This window comes from Vespa velutina, chromosome 10 (genome assembly GCF_912470025.1).
Source record: "Vespa velutina chromosome 10, iVesVel2.1, whole genome shotgun sequence".
NCBI classification, from domain to species: domain Eukaryota; kingdom Metazoa; phylum Arthropoda; class Insecta; order Hymenoptera; family Vespidae; genus Vespa; species Vespa velutina.
Genome location: NC_062197.1, coordinates 6,427,515 through 6,450,854, shown reverse-complemented (window position 1 = coordinate 6,450,854; position 23,340 = coordinate 6,427,515). Strand labels below are relative to the sequence as shown.

The window sequence follows — 23,340 nt, the reverse complement described above, 5'->3', positions numbered from 1 at the left end:
AAAAAGGTTAAGAAGTTAATCCTTATAATCATAAAATGAGTTATGATCTTTAATATATATTTTTTCTGTTAACAGTGTGGATTCTTCAAGAGAAATAGACCTTCCGATGCTCCGGAAAGACAACCCTTGAACAGGAATGGTCATTTCCAACAAGGTGACGAACACTTATAAAAAGTACTCCCACTCGTACTGAGTTATTAGACTTTTTTTGCTCTCTCCGATCGAATCTATTCATGTTTCGATCGTGTATTGGAAAACGGCGGAAGAAGTGCCTTAACGGTCTTGATGTCCAGCTAAAAGGAGGAAAAAATGAATCTAGTGGATTTGATTGTCTCGCGAGAAATGTATACACTGTTTGGTACATCGAACGATAATAATGCGAGATTCGTTGTTGTTCATACAGCAATACTGCCACTTAATACTCCTTCCAGCTCCTGCAGCAGCTCGATCACGCAAGTTTCTAGTCAGGAGATGTTTTCTTTTTACGTGTAACTTACTTTGAAGCCATACCTCACGGGTCATCAGAAGCGAAAGAAATACAAAGTACTTTTCTTTTTTTTTTCATTGTTCGATTTCCAACTGCCTCTATTTTTCTATTTCTATTGTAAAATATTATTATACAAATATGATCAAGATACAAAAAGAGCGAGGGAAAAAAAAAGAAATAAATATGAAGTATTTTAGACGATCGTCGAATTGACATTAAATGTTCTACGAAAGGATGAATTTGCTTTCTGACGGATCTTATTCGCTTCTGTGATCGACACCTATGGGGGTTCCTCGTTACATTTGGGAAGTAGGCTTGACAGTATGCAAATTTTTAATTATTTATTAAATTTATATATATATATATATCTATATATATATATATGAACATATATATATATATATAAACATATATATATATATATGAACATATATATATATGTATGTATGTATATATATATGAACATATATATATATGTATGTATGTATACCACGTAACATATACTAGAGCGTCGAAACATATGAGGAGGACTGCAGCCATGTCCCAGATGTATGTGTGTATAATTTTGTAAATTATTAATTATGTTATTATACTTACGTACCCAGAATAATCTAACGCAACAGACTGCGTGTCTGATCGTGAGATAGATAATCAGCGACCGATAAATTACAGAAATTAACTTGTACATACAACATTAAGACGTAACGTTAAAGAAATATATATATAATAATATTAATTTTAAATGCTTTTCTTCTTTATTCACTGATTGTACCAAATTAATTATCTAATTAAAAGTCTTGTGTTACCTTATAAGAAGAAGTCTACAATATATAAAAAAAAAAAAAAATATATATATATATATATATATATATATATATATTAGAGATAGACTAATTAAATATATTATCCTAAAAGAAAATATTAGTTTGAACATGTAAACATGATTTAAAAGATTTGAGATGTGTATACGCAATGAAGTACACTAGATCATCGTAATGATTTCATTGTAATGATCTAGTGTCTAGATTTGATCATTTATTTTGTCAATATTTAACTCTATTCAATTACCCTAATCTGTAAACAAAAGACTTGAGAACAATGTCATATCAAACATTATGATTTAATTTTATTTAAGTTATAAAATTTATTTATTTATTTGTTTATAATGTCATTAACGTTAAAACGGGACACAATATTGCAATAGATTTTGACTTTATTTTCAATATTTTCCATTGATAAAATGTATACAAAAATAATCTATAATGAGTACAATTGTTTTTATTTTTGTAAAATATATCACTATCTCCTGAATGTGTTTGTGTTTCGAAAGTTTCATATAAAAAGATAGAGTCATTAGCCGACGATGTTTCGATCGCCTGGAATAAATAAAGACGCCAAGATCGTTACGAGAACTAAAATTCATCGGAAGAAGTAAAGATTATAAAAAAATACATTAATCATTGTACCCTAAGATGATACAAAAGTATTATGTACATTTTCGGTACATTTAAAAGGAAATAATTACGATCATGTAAATATTATTCTGTCACAGATATAGTATTATCTGATACTGATTTACTATTTCTGTATACATATTAAAAGTTCGTTTCGAATCAACAGGGATAACGATATTGTCGACATTAGTACAATGACAATTTAAAAGAAACGTCGAACATATGAATTAACGTGAACAAATTTCTGATCTTCGATATGCTAATATGGTATGGAACATTATATACAATTAACTATTGATTAACAATTTAGACACAGTCTTTTTGAATTCTAATCAACAGGAAATTTCATAATTTTTAATTATCTAAAGGATTTATAAAATGATCTTTTATAATCAATTTCGATGTAACAAGAATTCGTAACCTTATTGATAACGAATCATGATAAATGACAAATTCCTTTTATTGGTGCAAATTAAACAAAGATTTTTTTAAATCTTAATCTTTGTTTAATAAAATTAAACAAAGATCTTTTTTCTTGCACCTACTTTTTTTTTCTTTTCTTTTTTTTTTTTTTTTTTTTTTTAAACGAATATCAACTTTATATACCCGTAATTTTAATTTTATCATCCTTAAAAAATTGTTCATATTCGCTCGCATATTCGTTTCTGTAAAGTTAATTTTTTATATCGATGACAGATGGATAATCGATTTAGATGTGAAAAGAAAGGAAAGAAATAAAAGCAAAAAAAAAAAAAAAAAGATAAAAAGAAGAATGAAAAAATTGGGTTATCATTTAAATTTAAACTTTGTCAGGCGAATTCATTTTTGAACTATTTACTTGGCCTATTATACACTCAAATGCATTTATCACTTGGACCTCATTATCGTTTTCTGATTCAATGTTCTCAGTTTCATAATTACACTCACTAACCTCATATCAGCTATCCGGTACCTGGAATGATGAAGAAGGTTTGGATTAATTATGAAGGTAATAAATTGTAAATATTATTACAAATAAGATACTAACTTTCCATTGTAATTGGGTCCCAACGGTATAAAGTTCTTTGAGGTTCTCTGCTAATTTGCCTGAACTTTCCAGTTCTTTGTACTTACGATATAACTCCAGAGCTGATCGTGCATCTTCCGTAGAATCATGAGTTTCAGATTGTATGGTTTTACCTAAGAAATGCCACGTTAGAAAACGTAACGATACCATACGATGATGAGGTAGATGAAACAGCCATACTGTATCTACTATTTGCTCTGGAGGCACGACCAAATTAATTACCCTATTATAATAATAAAAGAAAAAAAAAGAAAAAGTCGAAAGATAAACAGATTAGAATCTATAATTAATTATAATAAGATAATAAATATATTTAGATATATGTTGTGACTGATATCGTCTTATATACCTAAAATCATTCTTTAATCCATGACCAACAAATATAATACCATTATCCACTAAAAATCTTAATTTTTGATATGTCGATTTGAGCGTTGTAAGATGTTTACTACTGAAATTGGCATCTAAATCTCCAGGTTGAATTCCACTGAATTTCGTAAGATAATCAACCACTTGTTCTTGTGTGCTAATGTAATCATCTATAAATGGTGTACCTTCAAGTGGACCTTGTCTAAAAATTTAAACTTATATAGATACAAAACATTTATACATAACATATATATCATTTTATTATTCAATTTAATTAATTATATACCCTCGTATACAAGTAATCCTCGCAACAGACATATGACTCGGTTTGATCGTAGACATTTTTCCATCACTTCGAAGTTCTGATTCCTCTTGATTCAAAGTAACAAATTCAGCGTCGATTCCAACTAATTCTCCTAAAAGAAAAAAAAAAGAAAAAAAATGTCTTGTCAAATCATTCGAACATTAATTATTTTATTTATACGTACCTTTTTTGGGCATTTCATCCGATGAAAGAGGTGTAAACGTGATACCAGTTGTTCCTCCACTACGTGCAATGCATTTGTCTTCCCCAAAGACATCATACGTAAGTGGACTTACGAATGTCGATGGTTCAGGAGCTGGAATTACTGTATAATGAAGAACACATGGAACTTTCCAATCAAGATTAAACCAAACTGCCTCCTGTGGTGTAACTGGAGATATACTGTAATAAAAAATATGTTTCTGAAATATTTCTTTACATGTTAACAGCAAATTTATTATTTATAATATTACTTACCAAAAGTCGTTAAAGATATACCATTGAGAAACCGCACTTCCTGTTGATCGTTTGTGGTAACTCGGACCAACACGTAATAAGGCGACAAGGTTTCTTCTTTCTTCATTATTTTTATCATCCACATAACACACAACCGCACTAAGGCTATATTGAACTTTACTCGTCGAACTAGATATTTGTTCTTCAATATTTACTGTCCCTTTGTTTTCTATCTCTGCACTTCCACTTTCATTTTTATTTTGAATTATTTCTATAGTACTTGATGTCCTTTGGGTATTGTTATTACCTTGTCCATTTTCTAATAGATTAGATGCAGTAGTATCGTCGATCTTTGGAGAAGTAATTTTTTCAACTGACATTTCGCCGCTCTCACTTATGGAAATTTCAATATTATGAGGAATCCATGAATGAGAATAGTACAAATGACTCGGAGGCGTTGAAATAGACGAATTAGTTGTAGTTATGGGAGGTGTAACAGGTGATAATGTCGACGTTTCTATTTAAAATATGATTAAAATAAATTAGAATATATTTTCATGAAATTATAATAGATTTTATTAGACATTATTAGACTTTTTATTCTACCTGCATCTCGGCCAATATGTCTAAATCTACAACCAAGTCTGGTACAATTACTACCGTATCTGCATGGTTTCACAGTAATTGGAACAGGACTGGATGAAGGACTAGCTTCTTTACCGCTCAAAACCTTGCGGACAACGATGTCCATTTGATTTTGCCAAAAAGCTTTATCCTAAAATCATTTAATTCTTACATCAAATTCTATAATATAATAAAATCTATGGTTTATGTAACTTTGTTACGTTAATATAATGTTTTACCTGTTGTGTATCTAAGCCACAATTTAAGGCTAATATTTGAGGTAGCTTGGTCAATTGTCGTGATTGTAGAGTAGGCGTGAATTTTTGACATTCGTCGCACCACGCAGGTGTAATTTTTTCTGGTCTTAAACTTCGTCCAAGTATATTTGTAAATGGAACCTCTTCTGCTACAAGAAACAAAAATTTAGCTGTATATAATATATCATCTTAATGTATGAATTAACATAATTACAGGATAACATCTTACATGGATTAACTATCTCAGGGTATACTAAATTACATAATAACATGATAGAATGTTTAGTAGCTTCTTGTCCACATTTCAGACAACGATGTATATGCATTTGTTCAGAACCAAATAGTCGACTGATTTCCGTTTCCTCCTCTCGTACTTCATTTTCCTCAGGAGATTTTTTATTACCTTGATCAACTTGTAATTTAAAATAATACAAATCATTAGAGTATAAATATATTATTTATTAAACTACAAACTTACTCATTTACATTTGTGCAAAAGGCATAAACGTGCATTTTTGTAACATTGCGATCTATTAAAAATAAATTATATAAAAAGCACTCGAACAAACAATGCAATGCATTGCTGAACATCTAGAGCAATGTTAAGATAAAATTGCGGGTCAGACATATTATTGAAATATGTTTAATTAAAAAGCTTCAGATGCAATATCCAAAAAATGCAAGAGTACAAAAAGATCCTAAAAATTCTATCAAGATGGAAACTATAAAATAATAAAAATTTTTGTGCCACTGTGGTAGTAGTACATCATAAAACAAAATATAGTAGAATACCGTATGTTTCCAGTTGCCTCTTGTCATCTTTCGGATATAGCCCTGCAGCCTTCGAACAAGCCTGTTTAAAATATTTAATAGAGTTTGAAGGAATATCATAAAATATGAGCAAAAGTCAGGTTAGAACTCTATAATAAATGATTTATTCTTCTTCAGATAAATTTTCTATTCTTTTTTTTTTTTTTTTTTTTTTTTTTTTTTTTTATTAATGAATTATAAATTTCTTAATAAGTGTCTTTCTCAATTATTCATTTGATATTGTATGCTAACACAAGTTCTAACATATCTTTTTTTTGTATTTTATGGTTATATATAAAATTCTATTGAATATTTTAAGCAGAATATAAAACATGATTACATACAGGCTGAAAAATAAACACAAAAAGTGCCCAGTGCTAAGGATACACATGAATTGTGTTTACCTTTCGATGTTATCCACATATATTTACCATCCTCCTCTTGCTTTCTCCTTTTCTTCCTTTCTTTATCATGACTTTTATACCGGGAACCAAGATCCTGTAAAATGCTAGGAAAGTCTTGCTCATTATAGACAAACGGTGCACATTTAGGTCCCGACTTCAAACGTGCAGCTTCTTCTTCTTCTTGCTGGCGTTTTCTAGTTTCTAGAATTTCGTAGTGTATTTGATGAAGAATGAATCGATTCCAACTCTAAGACAAGATTTTAAAAAATTGTAAAAATCTTTTCATTACAATTAATTATAGATAAATATATATGTACAATATACATGTGTATATATATATATATATATATATATATATATATATATATATATATGTATATATTGATACTGATTAAATACCTGTATTAATCTGACTAAACTTGTTTTCCTTTTGGCCTCTGGATGTAAGTCACTTAAAATAAGGCCTAAAGCTGCTGCCTCTGGGACAGTTCTAAAAGCCCTGAGGAAGTTGGCTGCTTGACAAGGTAATCCACGAGATGTATCCAACATGTGAAACAAGAATCCCAGTTCGCATGACAAGCAAAATTCTCTTTGGCATGAATGTGAAAGTAATGCAGTTCTTACAGGTTCACAATAATAAAGTAACTGTAATTATAATGACGTATTATTATATAATGGATATATATATATATATATATATATATATATATATACATTATATATATGAATTATATATATATAACTTATAATAAAAATATTTGAAATTATTTTTCACACTTACCTGTAACATCGCATTACAATAACTATTTGGAAGTGTAGCTTCAAGACCACAAAAATTTGTCCGATTGTACTGATCAAAATCAAATTCATCATAACCGATTCGTGAATATTTCACCTCAATTTTACGGTAACGCTTTGGTATTGCCACAAAAGTTCCGTCGTCTGTTTTAGCTCGTGAATCTGCCGCGAAAAGTTTCGTGACTACACCACGTCGTTTTTCCAAATTGTAAGGTATCTGTAAAAGAGGTATTATTTATTTTTATTCTAATAATGAATATATGGATAATTCTTTCTTTATAGTAAAAGTTGTATAATTTTGTTATAAGCTCTACATAAATTAATCAGAACTTTGTTAAAAAATAAATAATACCTATTCGGAATTCTTTGGGCGCGACTCAAGTAAGCAGCGCGATATTAATGCAAGGCTTATAAATATATTATTACAACTTTTTATTTCATTCAAATACAACTTCAATTATACATATATCAAGATAGCACAGTCTATGCATAAATGTAGTATTTATAATTAAGCGCAAAATATCAAAAAAATAAGCAGTGTGTGTAAACGCTTTGATTATAAACATAGTATTGTTATGCTAACTTGAAGACATAGAAGATTGTCATATTAATTGATGAAATTTAAGGGTTAATGTTATAATAAAGAAATACTATTCATCAATTTTTGTATGTTTTGAATTCTTTTAACTTTATCTTTTATAATTTAGAATGTTTTTTGAGGACACGTAAGATTATAATCTAAGTTTAGGATATATATCATGATCTACAGCTTCTAAAGTGCATATTGTAGCATGCTAGGGAATCTCTTTTGCATCCTCCATCTCCAAATTACTTAATCAAATTTCTTTTCTTTTTTTTTTAATTTATAGAGTTTCTCCTAAAATACTTTTTTTCATTACATATAACCCTGCAATTTCATCAAAACCCTTGGTACGGTCTTGTCTTCACTGTTTCAGTTGCTTGATTTAGGACAAATTTACAATTATTATTAATTGGCACTATATTGAAATTATAATATAAGTAAAAATTTACTTATTATTTTGTGCTTTTAATTTTGTTTTTAATAGTAATTGAAAAAAAAATACCCAATTTTATTATTTAATAATTTCTTTTTACTGTGGTAATAGGCGTTTAATATTGTAGTTTATTACTTTTAATTATTAAATGTAATTAAACATATAATAATCTGCATTAACGAGATCAATTAAGTATTCAGTATATTTTTTAGTTATTCTGTAGTTCGTAAATTTATATAAATCTTTTTAAACCGAATAAAACATTATTTCAAAAATGAAATAGCAATTCCATATCATCATTTGGACAGTATGTTCTTAATGTATACAATACACCTCTTTATTTTATGCATTATCACACTAATTTACTAATTATCACACGAAATTACTAGAATATAATAGACTAGCTTATGAAAATATAATATCACGTTTTCTTAACAATATTACATTCTACAGTTATCACGAAATATTATCAGTCTTAATAATATATCTTTTTTCTTTCTAAAAAATTAATATTTTAATTATATTGAGCTTCAATTTCTACATTGCAAATACAGCACAGAGATATTGCCCTTACATTGCTTTAAAATGGCAAGACTATACTGATATTGTTATTAAAGTAAAATCTTTAAGGCATTTGATAGTTACATAATTTCGCGATATTGTCCTTACAGCTAATTAAGTTAGCTGTATATCATGGATAGCAATACACGAAAAAAGTATCATTAGATTATATATTACTCTGATTATATTTATTCAGAATAATATTGCTTTCATATGAAGGACTTACGTTACCGTTTCAAAAATCAATCACGTAGTAAATATTGAAGTTCACTTAAAAGCATCAAAAAAATAATTCTGTTTGTATTATTATTTTATCTGTGGCAGTAAATAATATATATATATATATATATATATATATATATATATATATGTATGTACATATATATATATGTATAATCATATCAAACCTTATAAATGAGATAACATTTGTTAACTCCTGAATTCAATTCAGAATATAAATAAGAGATCTTTTAGAGGATGCAAAGAGAAAAATATATGTTTTAAGGAAGTTTAAAAAGAGACGGAGGAGAATATTGTAGAAATTTTGGAGAATATTGTTTCCTCACTTGATTGCGTCGAAAAGCCTGAGGATTTGGCGCATAACCTATTGTTCCTTGCATCTTGATTGTGCGTAGAATTTCAGGATCAATTGAAGGAGTTTTCCTGCAGATTAATAAAGCAGTACGGATCGTTTATTAAATTAAATATTACATTGTCATATAAAATCTTGACATTTTCATAATTTAAAATAGATTTAATATAAAAAAAAAAACAAGCATTTTCTAGAAGCAATAGTAATATGACTATACCTGTAAATCTTCTTTAACAATTCTTCTGGCCAATCACTTAATAATGGATGTTCAGTATACATTACAGGTATTGTACTGAATGGTGTAAGATCATCATCAAATGCAATAGGTTGAAGAGACTCAACAGGATCAGCAAATTCTGTAGGTCTGATCAAAGAAATGTTTTATTTATATTTTCATTATTTCAATTAATAAAATATATATATGTCATAATTACTAACCTAGAAAATGTATTAAACTGAGGTTCAGAAGTATTTGTAGACATTAAATGTATAGATCCTGCTGAATCTCCAAAACAAAGACATTGAGATGTAGATGATACGTCAAATGATAGTATCATCGCTCCATTAGTAGCAACCTATAAATTACATGTATGAACATGTGTAAGCTTTATATATAAAATTATATAAAATAATAATCTAAAAGAAATTATATAACCATTCACCTGATATAAACATGTCAAAGGTGGTTGTACATTGGCATAGATTGTATCAAGCAATTGCATTTGTCCTAAAGGAGAAACAACGGCAAGTCGGCTGGAATAGCTTGGGAGAAATTTTAATAGAAGGGGATACACCAGCGTTGTAACAGGACTTAAAGCTCGCATTTGTCTTAAGTCATACGCCATCAAAAATCGATCTACCGTTAGACCTTGACGACTATAGATATTACAAAATATAAATAAATTAAAAACATTTAAATAATCCATTATAAAAATACGAATTTATCAATTAATGATTACTGTTTTTACCTATTACTGAAACCACATGTAACAAGATAATTTCCCTGAACATCAAAATCGCTAAGGGAACCACTATGAGTATCAAAAGTATGTTCTATAGATAATGTATTTGGATCCCTGAGATCAATTCTTCCTGCTGGATTACCAGCACATATAAGTCTATTATGCTGCCTTAATATTGCACAACCGTTTTCTCCGACGTGAACCTAAAAATAAGAAGCATTTATAATTGTCAGTATAAACTTGATTTATAAATATATCAGAACATCTTACTAATCCAGTTTCCTTCCCTCTAGTAAGATTAAAATCAATTAATTTTTCTTGATGTCCACCCATTAACATTCTAGTTGGAGAAATTTGAAGCATACACTGCATATCTACCATGTTTGATGATCTATAATTTTATAATCTTTATAACATAGAAGTATAAAGTTATCTTATATATAAATATATGTCTACATACGTATGTGTAAATATTGGTATGCCACGTCTTAATTGATATCGCAATATGCTTTGAGTAAGCACCAGAATGCCCTCATCTAAAGGATGGATTTGGCGCACCTCCTGTGTTGCATGTACTTGAAAAGATGTATATTTTTGTACACCAGATCCATAATAAGATGTTACATGACCCTATAAAATATATAATCATATCAATAGAAAATAAATAGAATTTAAAATATATTTGAAAACATTGTTATTGATTAACGTTAAGAAGTTATTTAAAATTTGAATACCCCTTGATTTCCCATCCACATAAGTTCTTCGATGGTATCGAAAGTGGCAGTAGAAACACCAAACCTATCTCCACCATCTGCGAGCAATGTTCGAGTTTCATGAAATTCAGCTCCTATAAACTCATCTCCAAATTGTTCCGAAGCAGGTACATACTCATCGCCTGGTAAAACATAATTAGAATCTCCCCCTAAAAAGTAAAACTAAAGGTCATAAACGAACTAAAAAAAAAAAAAAAGAAAAGAAAAGAAAAGAAAGCAAAGAAAGAAAGAAAGAAAGAAATATTGAATCTTTTCAATTTTACCGTACGGGAAATCTTATTGTACGTAATTTTACAAAAAAAAAAAAAAAAAAAAAGAAAAAAAAAAATGTAATAAATACACTTCAAAGTCCATGGTTTACGCAACTCTATGCGTAAGCTATTAACCTAAATGAACACTACAAACATGATAAACACAGACGTGTCATTGATGATGTGAAAAACGATTGTAAAAAAAAAAAAAAAAAAAAAAAAGAAAAAAAACATTAGAGTCGTACGTAGAGTCTACGAAAATAAAGTTATATTTGGCGGGATTGATAGGAACAAATGAACGATATCGTCACATGGAGCTAAATATTTGGCGCCTTTTCTAAGCATTCACATATCGAGCGATATATACGCATATACATACATAGGTCATATAACGTATATAAGCTTCGCTGTCACGGGATAGTTTTCGCGCGTTTTTTTTTCTTTTTTTTTTTTTTTCTTTTATTTTTTTTCTTTTTTTTTTCTTAACGTTTCCTCGATTAACCTTGACACCGAATAAAAATAAAAAAGAATCGCAGATAGAATTTAAGATGTTAGAAAACTCACAAAGTAGTTCTTGCTCGTCTCCGCCACTACCGGCTGTCTCATCCGTTACGGACGGGTCGTAGTGACTTAAAACCGGATAGTCCATGATCTCTCTCTCCCCCCCTTGCTCCACCTCTTTTTCTTTCTTTTTTCTCTTCAGGTCGATCGATTTAGGAACATTGAATCATCATCGAAGAGACTGGAAAATCTACGTCTCGACGATCGACGTCGATCCACTCTCATAGCACAGTTTTTATATTAACACGCACGTACGCATGTAAATGGTACCCTTCCTTTAATCGCCTAAGCAACTGCGTGCAACAAGCGAAACTTTTTACCTCACTAATAAAAAATCTTATTTTTTTATTTTATAATCGAGGAACACGAAGTCTTGTCTTAAACCTTCTTCGCATTCTATCCTTCTTTTTTTTTTCCCCTCTTATTTATCACGATGCACGATAATCCGAACGATAATCTTTTGCCGCGATACCTTTAATTCATGATTCCGCTTTTCTACGTTTCTTCTCTTCGTCTGACGACGGCAACGACAACGACGACGACGGACTCAACGACGGCGACGACGTGAAATGGCCTTGAAACCGGCGCCATCTGTCATCGCTCAAAAACGCACGTACGCGTTTTCTCTTACCGATGTGAAGTTACCGATAGAAGGGACTTTTGAAATCTAACGCGCGAAAATAGTTCTCACTAACAAACTCATGACTTTTTTTTCTTTTTTTTTTTTTTTTTTTTCTTTTTTTATATTTACTTTTGTACACCTTTCTATATTATCTCAAGATAACACAATATACGTTGTTTAACTTCTTTTTATCGTATGTGCTCTTAATCCCGTGTATCGGAACGGAAGGGGGGATTAAGATAAGATTATTGACTTATTATTATCCGATATATTGGAAATTGTTTTTTTTTTTTTCCTTTTTACACTATTAAGATCAGTCTTTGATATACTTAAAGACTGAAAATAAAATATCAGAAAAATCAGTGAAGCGTACGGCGTAAACAAAAATTTTCATAGAACATTTATGTTCATGTGTGTATGTATATATATATATATATATATATATATATATATATATACATATATATTTCGTAAACTATAATTAACATTTTATATATCACATGAAGAACAACGAAGATCACAGGATTAGACGATCCAAGTATCTCCTAACGGAGGGATATAACGATTGTTCTTTCTCTTTCTTTTTCTTATTATTACCAAAATATTTCCTAATTCGTTAGTTCTCGAAAATATATCTTTTTTTTTTTTTATATCTCACTGCTCCCTCTTACACATACATATTTATATCCTTTCGTCAAGTAAGATAACATTATTTCAAATTGAACTGTAAACAATTCGTTTCTTGGCGTTAAACTTCATCGAAATGTTTTAACAATATACGTAATTTATCTGCTAAAAATGTAACGCCATAATTAACTATGAAATAGAATGAAAGGAAAAGGGAATATAAAGTATTTTCTTTTTAACATAGACACAATAATAAATTATCTTACGCAATCAATAGATTAAAATAATTAAAAATTTCATTCGGAGTAAGTACGGACGTAAATAAGTCATTCCTTTTATACGTATATTATACATAGTTTCAGATGCGAACGGCAGTCAGATTCTTCCCAATGATACGTTTCTCGTAAAAGTTCGCCTCCATGGATGGGCCTTAATAATGTTTAAAATGTATAAATATATATATATATATATATATATATATATATATATATGTATATATATATACACATATATATATATATATTGTATATACATATATATATTTATGTATACAGTTTGGATTTGATAAACGGTCCTGGATATGATCGTTGTGCGTCGTGCATAAAAGACCTGTTAAAGTATCGGAAATTAAAATAAATCAAAAAGATAAGCTCCGTTAGGATGGAATCAGGCATCAACTTTTAAAACGATGACTCTTTGCAAGAACGTTCATCAATCGATATACGTCGAGATAAGATGGACATGGATTCCGTAGCTCCTTTGAATGCACTTTACCTTAATGGCGACGGATCAAACGTGTACGATGATGAAGAGCGGTGATAAGTACTCCGATTTCTTCCTCGGACTCGGCCGATTGACGTCGTGACATTCGTATATTTGGCGTGCCAGTGGCCGATGGAACCGATCGTTTATTGTTAGCCTGTTGCGTTGGAAAGGAAGAACGTCGAATAAGCGGGGCCGGTCGCTCACCTATAAAACGAATTAGTACTCGCATTTTATTTTACAGTTAATTAAAATGATTTTAATTATTTAAATGAATATTTTCATACCCAAGAGACGCAAAGAAGATCGATGCATTCCTAACAATTCGAACGATCTTTGACTCTTCATTGGTTCTCTTGGAAAGAAGCGCCTTTGAATCGGAAGATCAATGGTGGAGCTTTTTCTTGATACGACGTTACCTCTCGACGAAGTATCCTTATTCTTTTGTTAAAGATATGCGACCTTTTAGACGTTTACTCTGATTTTAACATCGAGGAAGAAAGAAGATAAAGTTTTTTTTCAACATTGTGAGACGAGCTAGATTTTAATGATTATTAGAAGTAATATGTTATATATGTTTAAAAGTAGATAGAGAAGAAGATGATGAAGATTGATAAAGAGAAAGATAATACCTTGTCTTTAGAGAATCTAATCCGAAGTACTTCGACCAAAGCTGCGATCGCTGAAACGAGAAGCATCGTCACGAGTATATGCCCTGCAACTGGAATGAATTTCATTCGACGAGATCTATTTTAAAATTAATTATTTTATTATATTTTTATTCATATTCTCACCGACGATTTCCTTCGATTCCTGTAACTCTTCTTCTTCACTGTTCTCCACCTGTTCTTTCTCCACAATCTTATCTTCCTTCTCCTTCTCTTCCACTTTCTTATTCACCTTTAATAACACCTCGTTGATCGGCTCAAAAGAATCGTTCGTCGTTTCCTCTTCCTCTTTCGTTAGAACTTTTACGTACGTACAATTCTGATCGTAATCGCTGTAAAAGATCGATCTTATCTGATTCTCGTAACGATGTCTTCTGCACCGTTTTAATTTTCGATAATCGATCAATGATTCTAATATCTCCTTGTTCTTCGCCTCAGCCGACAATATACCGGTATCGTTTTCACTCTCATTTTGATGATTTTGAGCATCATAATTCGTATTCAAGAGTAATTTTAACGGTAGAGATAATAAAATACCGAATATCGTGAGGATCAGAAGGATACTAACGTTGATGCCCAACGATAAACGTTTCTCCGTCATCCTGACGAAACGTTAGATATATATCTTCGACGGATATATCGTTCCACCATTAATAAACAATTCCATTTTACATTATTCAAAACGGTACAATATGCGAAATAATTTGCACCATTTCATAATGATATCCGTTTGCGTTTGATCACTCGAGGTTAATGAATTTGTCAACGATCATTTCTCTTCGAATTTTTTTCTCATTTTTTGATCACATTGTCGATCGTTCGTAAATACACAACAGAGAAAGAGAGGGAGAGAGAGAGAGAGAGAGAGAGAGAGAGAGAGAGAGAGAGAGAGAGAGAGAGAGAGAGAGAGAGAGAGAGAGATAGCGAGAAAGAAAGATAGAAAGAGAAAGAGGGAGAGAGAGAGAGAGAGAGAAAGAAAGAGAAAGAATAACACTGGACTATTACTTTTTAGTCGTTATCGGTCAAATGTACGACGGCTCAATGGATTTCTACCTCAACCATCTCTCCTTCTTTCCTTATTGAGACGCAACTGTTGCGCATTATGTTGTCGCTGCAGTTAGAAGCGGACCTGGATGTCGGCTGATATTGATTTCCAGGTAGGCTGAGCTACTAGAGCGCAAGTCCTCGACAACGAAGGGGGGAGAAACGTACTATGTACCTAAGTACGCAACTCCTGTAAACCGTTTTGTGCTTATGCACGACAAAAGGTTGCATCTACACGGTGCAATGAACACGTTCAAGGACGATGAAGAACGAGATCATCTCTATGATCGTCTCTTGAAAGATAGAAAAAGAGAGAGAGAAAGAGAGAGAGAGAGAGAGAGAGAGAGAGAGATAGAAAGAAATAAAAAGAGAGAGAGAGAGAAACTCCTAGATATTACTATCTAAAACTTATAATTGGTTTCACTTAAAACATACTAAAATTTAGATTTAATCGAATTTTACAAGCTATAGGAGATAAAAAAAAAAAAAGAAGAAAAGAAAAGAAGAAATAATCGATTAGATAAAACAGATAGCGATATTATCGACTACGATGATATCTCATTCAGCAAAATCATAAGTTGGACTTTAAGGAGATGGCAAGTAAGGATGTTTCGAGATCCGAGTTAAGTCGTTGGCTCTCTTATCGTCAGATTTCTTATTCAGACGTACGGTAAGAAGGTGGAACAACGCATTCGCGAACGATCTCCCGCGTGGCCGCGTGCATATATAAATAATATTAGACAATATCAAATGAAAGTTCGCATCTTTTCGCTGGTCAACAATGGACCGTAATACAGCAACAAAGGAAACGCCCGCGATGGTGGCAGCGGTACGCCTCGGCGGCATTTATAAAAGTAATAAAACGGTCCAACGACGACTCTTGGGAGTAGTAGCGGCCGTCGAAAGATAGAAGGAGAGGGGTCGGGGGAAATGGGGAGAGGGGCAGAGGGGAGAAGAGAGAGAAAAGAAGAGGACGAGAGGAGAGGAGGGAAGGGACAGGAAAAGAGAGCAAAAGGGAGAGATGAAACACAGGAGAACAGCGACCCGACCCGACCGACCGGTAGCTCAGCCAGCACACGTATATCTTGCTCTGCTACACCGCACTCTGATTCTTCGAGGTTCTCATTGATGGTTTTACCTCATTGTTATATCGTTCTTCTAACGGAAAAAAAAACAAAAAAAAACAAAAAAAAAAACAAAAAAAAAACAAACGAAAGAAAAAAAATATTTTTATACCCTGTGTCGCAAAGTACATTGGTCATCGAGTTAGTGGAAGCGGTAAACGGGGATAAAAGATAAGAGGATAACGTCCAATTAAAGGAACCTGTCAGGGAATATCGCATTTTTATCATGGTCACATCCATTAACGGGCTTACGAGAGGCTAGGGTGATCGTTGAAGGATCATGGAAGCTATCTGAAAGAGCGTTCGTTCTCGTTTCGTCGTTTTCCCTTCTTATAGCAGGAGAGGTAATATCGGTAATACTCGATGGGAGAAAAAGAAGTAGGGAGGAAGAGAGGGAGGGAGAGAAAGAGAAAGAGAAAGAGAGAGAGAGAGAGAGAGTTATAGTCGAGATGCGGGTACCACTGACGATGTCGTGTCTCTTCTCACGGTATGCTTCAAATAAAAGTTTAAGAAAAAGCAGAAGAAGAAGAAGAAGAAGAAGAAGAAGAAGAAGAAGAAGAAGAAGGAGAAGAAGAAGAAGGAGAAGAAGAAGAAAAGGTAGGTTGAGAGCCAGGGTATGTAGAGCAGATGCTGTGGCCATGGCAGTGGTAGCGGGGTGCGTGATTTTTCACCGCCGACAGCTCCTCCTTCGAGAACCCGCGCATTCCACCTCCCTTCTCCTTCGCCTCTGGCTCAGCTTCTTCTTCTTTTTCTTCTTCTTCTTCTTCGGCCCCTTCATCCTTCACTCTTCGTTCCCATCCACATAAGTGTCTCTCTCTCTCTCTCTCTTTCTCTCTCTCTCTCTCTCTCTCTCTCTCTCTCTCTCTCTTTCTCTCTTAGTAGCGAACGTTGGCCAACGTATGCCTTGGACACGCCACTGGACACCAGTTGCACGATCTTAGATTTGCTGATCTCGCATATCTCGGGTTCACGTATGTATACGCACATACACACGTATCTCAGCGAACGCATACATGTGCATATAACGACGAGAGCGACGCGCCACGCGAAGAGCCGCACCCGCGACGCATCCTCGTCTTCTTCTTCTTCTTCTTCTTCTTCTTCGTCTTATTCATCTTCTTCTTCTTCTTCTTCTTCTTCTTCTTCTTCTTCTCCATCGTGTCATCGTCTTTTTCTCTTCTTCGTTTATACGCAAATACGTGTAAGTACCTGGCGCGTGTACTCGACTTCTATCCTTCTTCGATGCTTCACCGAAGAATCCTGCGTACGCGATTATTTTGGATGCCTCGTAATCTTATCGTTTTTGTTTTCTTTTCTTTTTTCTTTTTCTTTTATAAGTACATTTCCTCCTTAGTTGATTGATGAATGATCGCAAGCCAAATAAATTTCATAATTTATCGTAGCTACCAATGGAGTAATTTACTATAGGGTAAGACATATCGATAATGTCCACGAATAGTTGAAGATGTTTTACGAGAATTTATTATGATTTTATAATCACCCAAGCGTGAAGCGATAAAAGATACTAGACAGACGGGAGGATCGATCTATTAAATTTCTTCAAGGGAAATCAAATGATGCAAATATCTATCCATGGCGAATCGCGTATAACGTATGAAACGCATTTAAGTGCCCCTTATTCAGTGCATCCATCGTTGCTGGTTTGTCGAGAAAGACGACTATCCATTGAAATGTAAGACTTAGTTATCCTACAAATAGTTGCATACCTAAGATAAAACGTTAGGAGCAAAGAATCAAATGAATGTTCATACTCGGAAAGCATTTGGTAAAATACGAGCATTTTATATTTTATTATTATTACCATTACTCTTGCGTTATACTATTGCGTATACTACTCTTAGAAAAAAAAAAAAAGAAAAATAAAAACATTATTTTTCGTATTACTTACCATGTTCAAGATTGCACTTACGAAAGAGTAAAGAGGATCTTGGATTGTGGAATGCAGAGATCGTTTAGATCCCCATTGATCAAAGTGATATTTTCGCCCGTAATGTTTTTTGAAAGCCCAACCAAGAAGCTAAGAGAGTCGCGAAGAGTCACGCCTGAGGTAAAATTCGCGAGGTATCGCAATTACGCAAATTGCTCCCCTGTTCTCGCCAACCTCCGGGCTTTTACCGTCCTCGGAAGTGCATCGAAGACGGAGAATCCATGTGCAATCTTGTATCTACCTCTTCGCTTAAAATTAATGCGATTTAAAAGCATTAACCAATTTCGAACAAAAGAATATCATTGAAATATTTTCGATAAGATTAAATAAAATGTGTATCTTGAAAAAAAAAAAAGAAAAAAAAAAAAAGGAAATTAAAAGAAAGAACAATAAAATCCTGACCTATATCGTGAAACTAATCGTCATGATTAATCAACTAATAAATTTATATTTATAATATATATATTTGAATTATGTATATGTATATATATATATATATATATATATATATATATAGTTACATAAATATATAGATGCATGTATATATAGAGACAATGTATGTACGAGTTATATACATACGTTGGGTGGCATAGCATGTAATCGGTAAAAACGGCGTTGTTATGCCAGAATCCTTCGAGTTCTGTTTCGATTCCGCGACCGGCCACGTAGTGTCACGAATGTTTTTGCTCGTTCTTGGATACTCGCACGACAGTATCGCTAATGGTAGCCGACAGAAAATCCATTAGGTCGTATCGACGTTACTAGAGGAATTTCCAATGGTTCGTACATGTCGTCGGTGCAAATCGAGAAAACGTTGTCTCCCTAAGTACCAACAGTTTCGAGTCTTTTTTCTCTTTCTTATTCACCGCAAACCTAAGAAAGTCCCTTTGAAAGAGAGACATAGAGAAAAAGAGAGAGAGAGAGAGAGAGAGAGAGAGAAAAAGAGACAGAAACAAGGACGTTGAGAGAATTTTTATTCAACGTTCGTTACATTCGCTTGGAGCGTTCGTGGCACGTTAATCGCGCGACATTCAACTTCGAGAATCACGAAACGACTTGGAATTAACACGGGACACGTTTTGCGATCGACAAAAACACCATTGAAACGTCGATTTTGGATCGGTATAGAATGCACGAGGTCGTTGTAAATCCCATACCGTTGATGGCTATTAACGATCGCTACGAGCGTATGTCACGGAGGAAGAAAATAAAAAAAGAAAAAGAAAAAGAAAAAAGAGCACCGGAAAGTTTCGTCCGAAAAGCGATAAATAACGGCTCGCTACTGGCGCGTTGCTCCCTTTTCGATAAAAGCTCGTAAATCTTTGGTAGCGTTACGCGAGGCATCCCAGAACATAAACTTTTTACGCTTACGGTTCAGCGGACTTCAAGCGATCGTCAGGTGGTTCGCGTATTAAAAAGTTTTATGTTTCAGCTACCGTTGGAAGAGAGAAAGAGAAAGAGAGAGAGAGAGAGAGAGAGAGAGAGAGAGAAAAAAAAGAGATTAAAAAGAGAAATACTCTTTTTCTTTCTGCGCATACAAAATGAGTACCCGTCATAAAGAATAAGAAAATTTTCTAAGCGCTATATTGACCGATTTTTCTTTTCCTTGATGACTTTTTTTGGTCACGTGATACGACCGATAGAGGTAAAGGTAAAAGTTGTAACGATCGGACTCGGGATATTAACGTCGTCGGGCGCATAACGCCGCACATTTATTTCTCTATCGGCGGCATCCGTTCGAAGAGCCGGCAGAAAGGATGGAAGGAAATTTACGCAGAGCTGATAATTAGCGAGCCGAATCGGGTTGTCGGGGTGGAGGATACCGCGGCCGAGCGAATGAACGAGCGAGAACGCGAGCGCGCGCGCAGTAATCGCCGTAATTTATACCCGGCTACCTTCGGATATAGGCTCGTTGAGATAGGCCAGGAGCGTAAAAATGGTGCGCACGGCGAAAATGTCGCCCAATTAACGGCGAATTGGAGCGGCCGAGGTCGCGAGTATATGTTCGAAGAAGAAGAAGAAGAAGAAGAAGAAGAAGAAGAAGAAGAAGAAGAAGAAGAAGAAGAAGAGGATGAAAAGAAGGAGAAGGATAAAGAAAGAAAAGAAGAGAAAGGGATACGCTTAACGACTCGATCGCGTAAAAGCCGCCGCCGCACCATTAGCGAACAACTACGAGTCGAATAAACCGCGCGCGGGCTTTTTGAATCGAACGAACAGCAACACCGGTCCATACCTTTCCTTCTCGTTTTCCTCTTTCGAACTTCGAGACACCTTTACGATTTTATTATCGGCCTTTTACGCCTCGGATTTTTGCGAATACTAGAGATATATGTACGTCCGTATATGTACGTTTACATGTACATTGGAATTTAAAATGGAATATCTGAAAGTATGTACATATATATATATATATTTTCTTTCATGATAAAGGCAAAATAATAATTTTTTTTTAAGAATAATTAAATTACAGAGAAAACTTTCGTCGATTTTGTTGTCGTTATTATTTTTCTTTTTCTCTCTTTTTTTTCTTCTTTTTCTTCTTTTTTTAATTTGATGATAAGAAATTAAGTGTTATTCTCTCTCTCTCTCTCTCTCTCTCTCTGTCTCTTTCTTCGAGCAAGCTTCTTCACGTGCATATCCACTCTTAAAAAGTCTTCTCTTTGTACGACACTTATAACTTCCATCTCTCTCTCTTTCTCTCTCTCTCTCTCTCTCTTTCTCTCTTTCTCTCTCTTTATCTGTCTTTCTATGTATTATATTTATATGATACTTTGCGCGATATTTTCTATTAATAACTATCATCAAATATCACACTAAGCTAACTTTGTTATGCCGATAGAAAAATACGTGATAAAATTGATCAATTTTGAGATAACTTTGTCTGGCTGATTAATCTAACAAAAATATAACTTTTTAATGATATTAAAACAACATTCTCATTAGAATGAAATGTTATCTTATGATAACTATTAAAGATTATGTAGTGTCATTTTTTGGACCAATAGAATTGTAATTTGTTCTTTTGTCGATAAGTAAACAACCGTGAGAGAAAATTTATATATAGATATATATATATATATATATATATATATATATATATATATATATATGTATATGAAGTGGTAATGTTTAAAATTCTACGACAGCCTAAGCTTATCGAGCGTATCTAATCTCTTCATTGAATTTACAATTAGCCGAACGAGCTGATCGAGCGAAATAGCGCGTACGTAGTATCGCGTCCGCTTTTATCGACAACGAGGACGTTTGATGGATGATCTTATGTTAATTATACATATGCAAAGCGATTATGCTCGTCCATGATAGATGATGGTTAATTGTGATCGAAGATGGCTCAGTAGAATTAATTATTGATTTAGACGTAAACCAATGGTAATTAACATTTTATGAATGAATTTCCACGAAGATATTCAAGTTGTTCTTAATTAAACACATCGTGATTATGAATCGACTAAAATGGAAGGGATTATATTTTTATGACTCTGTTTCTTTCTCTCTTTCTTTCTCTCTTTCTCTTTCTCTTTCTCTTTTCGTGCGATCTTTACGAGTTCTCTCGTTGAAAATGCTAAATAATAAAGCCGTAACGTAGCGAGACGTTATTGGTCAATGCTCGGCGACGACGTATCGTAAATTACATCCGTATTATCATATGTACTTTTACGACGATCTGTTACGGAATATAAAAACGACGTACACTTAAAAAGAATCGATTATTAAAGCCCCTTATACTTCTCCGTTATATCGTCTTGTAAATCAAAAACGTAACGACTTTACGTTCATATAGTGAGAATAAAAAAAAGAAAAAAAGGAGATAGGATAAGCTGACTTTATTAAAAATGAGAGACAAGAACGGTGCTCTGATCTAACGAAAAAGCAATTAAATTTTTCTATCTCTTTCTCTCTCTCTCTCTCTCTCTCTTCATTTCCTTTTAAAACGTCGAGCAATAAAATCTCGGTCATTAATACAATTCGTTTACTTCTCCGTCGTACTTGTCACGAAGTTCATTCAAATCGTTATCTCCGAGCATGAGCGAGCCGACATTTAACAAATCGTACCGGTTGGATGAGCGATTAAAGTATATTACGCGTTTGCACGTACATATTATATTCTTATAAAAGTTCTTCGAAGTTAAAACAAAGAAAGGAAAAAAAAAACAAAAAAGAAAGAGAGAGAGAGAGAGAGAGAGAGAGAACAAGGAAAAAGTCAAAGAAAAAGAAGAAAAAAAGAGTGGGGGGGAGAAAAAAAAAAATAAAAGAATTGTTACTCGTAGAAGCAACAATTTCTCATACTGTAATATATTACTTGAAACGTCCTAATGATTTTTTAAATAATAATTTTTCAACGTAAGAATTCTCGTTTAGGTGTTAGAAAAATATATTGAGATATTGATTTTAAATTAAGATAAAAACAATTTTCAAGAGTTATCATATTCACTATGGCAAATCTTTTCAAATAAAGTATTACTTAGTTAGCTAGGACTTACCGATCGATCTATCAGCAAGATCATTCGAAATACGTTAAACCTGGAAGTCGTTTCTCCTAAGATTCCGCATGGCTGCCCATAGTTATGCCACTACCACTAAGGATCGATCTCCACCGACCACCACCACCACCACCACCATCACCATCAATGTGTCCGGCTCGTGCGTCGGTATGCCTAACTACCGCGATACACCCGGCACGAACCGTTTTTATTCAACATACACCGCGTTCCTGACACGACAATCGGTGTTAACCGGTAATTCAGATCTCGGCTAACGGCGGGTAATTTAGACGGGAGT

The 23,340-nt window shown here is 33.0% G+C and overlaps 3 protein-coding genes across 13 annotated transcripts in view; 1 reads left to right on the top strand and 2 right to left on the bottom strand.

Annotated features, from left to right (window-relative positions):
• Positions 1–1,223, top strand: part of LOC124952362 (integrin alpha-PS2) — a 51,712-nt gene extending 50,489 nt beyond the window's left edge. For all 6 annotated transcript variants that reach the window (XM_047502096.1, XM_047502095.1, XM_047502100.1 and 3 more), the window contains one exon: positions 76–1,223. In XM_047502096.1, the coding sequence (XP_047358052.1) occupies positions 76–171 (96 nt within the window). In that variant the 3' untranslated portion in view covers positions 172–1,223. The remainder of the gene's footprint in view (positions 1–75) is intronic.
• A 459-nt stretch (positions 1,224–1,682) lies between these two features.
• On the bottom strand, positions 1,683–12,666 carry LOC124952363 (PAN2-PAN3 deadenylation complex catalytic subunit PAN2). 4 transcript variants are annotated; one of them, XM_047502103.1, is made up of 22 exons: positions 11,749–12,666; positions 10,895–11,082; positions 10,621–10,790; positions 10,431–10,551; positions 10,167–10,363; positions 9,861–10,074; positions 9,637–9,773; positions 9,416–9,562; positions 9,173–9,269; positions 7,013–7,246; positions 6,631–6,876; positions 6,232–6,478; positions 5,247–5,429; positions 5,000–5,166; positions 4,743–4,911; positions 4,158–4,653; positions 3,865–4,082; positions 3,663–3,792; positions 3,357–3,578; positions 2,969–3,230; positions 2,873–2,893; positions 1,683–1,863 (listed from the first exon to the last, which is right to left on the bottom strand). In XM_047502103.1, exons 1-21 carry the CDS (start codon positions 11,831–11,833, stop codon positions 2,879–2,881), a joined length of 3,945 nt encoding a protein of 1,314 aa, XP_047358059.1. In that variant the 5' UTR covers positions 11,834–12,666; the 3' UTR covers positions 1,683–1,863; positions 2,873–2,878. The 4 variants fall into 4 exon arrangements, 3 of the variants coding, with proteins under 3 accessions (XP_047358059.1, XP_047358058.1, XP_047358060.1); XM_047502102.1 differs by having other exon boundaries at positions 1,683–2,893; XM_047502104.1 differs by having other exon boundaries at positions 1,683–2,893; positions 6,259–6,478.
• A 602-nt stretch (positions 12,667–13,268) lies between these two features.
• LOC124952372 overlaps positions 13,269–23,340 on the bottom strand; it is a 28,939-nt gene continuing 18,867 nt past the window's right edge. Inside the window, exons 1-5 of one of the 3 annotated variants that reach the window (XM_047502143.1) lie at positions 14,551–15,656; positions 14,389–14,477; positions 14,044–14,197; positions 13,769–13,963; positions 13,269–13,423 (exon numbers count right to left, since the gene is read on the bottom strand). In XM_047502143.1, coding sequence (XP_047358099.1) covers positions 13,770–13,963; positions 14,044–14,197; positions 14,389–14,477; positions 14,551–15,025 — 912 coding nt within the window. In that variant the 5' untranslated portion in view covers positions 15,026–15,656 and the 3' untranslated portion in view covers positions 13,269–13,423; position 13,769. The other 2 variants (XM_047502147.1, XM_047502146.1) reach the window with 2 other exon arrangements.